General features: G+C 61.4%; 1 protein-coding gene across 3 annotated transcripts in view; it reads right to left on the reverse strand.

Moving 5' to 3' along the window:
- LOC121364727 (procollagen galactosyltransferase 1-like) overlaps window positions 1-983 on the reverse strand; it is a 13862-nt gene extending 12879 nt beyond the window's left edge. Inside the window, exons 1-2 of one of the 3 annotated variants that reach the window (XM_041488204.1) lie at window positions 662-983; window positions 102-212 (exon numbers count right to left, since the gene is read on the reverse strand). In XM_041488204.1, the coding sequence (XP_041344138.1) occupies window positions 102-212; window positions 662-930 (380 nt within the window). In that variant the 5' untranslated portion in view covers window positions 931-983. Of the gene's footprint in view, window positions 1-101; window positions 213-388; window positions 412-515; window positions 539-661 lie in introns of those variants that run through there. The other 2 variants (XM_041488207.1, XM_041488206.1) reach the window with 2 other exon arrangements.
- Between the last annotated feature and the right edge of the window lie 638 nt (window positions 984-1621).

Here is a 1621-nt window from a genome sequence, read left to right on the forward strand (position 1 = left end):
CCAAAATGTGTCTGAGCCCCCCAGAGAAGTGTGGGAGCCCCCCCAAACGTGTCAGAGCCCCCCAGAGGCGGTTCAGAGCCCCCCGAAGCCCCCAGACCCACGTGGGCTCCTCCTGGTGCCTCCAGAGCACGCGGTGGTAGCGGCCCCGCACGCGGCCCAGCCACTCGGCCAGCAGAGCAGAGGTGTTGTCCACGCTGTGGTCAGCGGCCACCCTGAGGGGACACGGGGACACAAAGTGTCACACGGGGTCACACGGGGTCCACACACACAGTCAGTGTCACACAGGGACAGTGTCACACATGGATCCCCTCCCTGAGCGCTCCCCACACTCCCCTCACTCACACAGGTCCCCCCAATGTCCCCAATGTCCCAGTGTCCCCAGACCCACCACAGTGCCATCCTGTCCTTGGGGTGCCGTGTCCCCCCAATGTCCCCAGACCCACCACAGCGCCATCGTGTCCGGGGGATGCCGTGTCCCCACAATGTCCCCAGTGTCCCAATGTCCCCAAACCCACCACAGCGCCATCCTGTCCTGGGGGTGCCGTGTCCCCCAGTGTCCCCCATGTCCCCAGACCCACCACAGCGCCATCGTGTCCGGGGGATGCCGTGTCCCCACAATGTCCCCAGTGTCCCCCAGTGTCCCCCATGTCCCCAGACCCACCACAGCGCCATCCTGTCCTTGGGGTGCCTCAGCCTCTCGAGCCCTCCCAGCACCAGCGGCAGCGAGTGGGCCGCGTTCCGCGCCAGCAGCGCCACGGCCACGCGCGGCGGCCGCAGCGGCGACTCCGGGTTCCAGCGCTCCTCGGGGAAGTAGCCGGCGGCCGGGCCGGGCCCCAGGCCCAGGCGGAGCCGCCCGGAGGAGCCGCCCGGGCCCCGGCCCGGCCCCGCCAGCAGCAGCAGCAGCAGCAGCGGCCACGGCCGCGCCGCCATCTTGGGCCGCCCTCACGGCAGGCCACGCCCTTCTCCCTCAGGCGCCTCACGCTGGCCATGCCCACACGCGCGCTGATTGGCTAACCCGCGCTGTGACCACGCCTATAAGCGCCATATGTGGGTGCGGCCGTGAAGCCGCGCCCCGTGTTGTAGCTATATATGGGCATGACGCTTAGCCTCGCCCACAGAGCCACATAAGGGAGTGGGTGAAGTGAGGCCACGCCCGCTGTATGCCCATATATGGGAATGAGCTGTGGACACGCCCCCTATTGGCCACGCCCCCTGCTCCCCTCAGAGATTTTCCCTAAAAAATTTTCATTTTCTGAGGATTTTTAACTCCGAATTTTCCCGTTTTTTCAAAGGATTTCACCACCAGAATTCCAAATGGGAATAAAGGGAAAGAGATGGGAAAAAAGGAGGGGAAAAAGGGGGGGAAATGGGAAAAATGGGGGAAAAAAGGGGAAAAAATGGGGGAAAAGGGTGGAAAAAAGTGAAAGAAATTGGAATAAAGGAGGAAAAATGGGAATCAAGGGGGGAAAAAATGGGGGGAAAAAGGGGGAGAAAGGGAGGAAAGGGGGGGAAATGGTGAGAAAAGGGGGAAAAGGGAAAAAATGAGAGTAAAGGAGGGAAAATGGGGAAAAAAATTGAAAAAAAAAGAGGAAAAAAGAGGAGAAAAAAGGGAAAAATTTGA

This window comes from Pyrgilauda ruficollis, unplaced genomic scaffold (assembly GCF_017590135.1).
Source record: "Pyrgilauda ruficollis isolate IOZ18807 unplaced genomic scaffold, ASM1759013v1 scaffold885, whole genome shotgun sequence".
NCBI classification, from domain to species: Eukaryota; Metazoa; Chordata; class Aves; order Passeriformes; family Passeridae; genus Pyrgilauda; species Pyrgilauda ruficollis.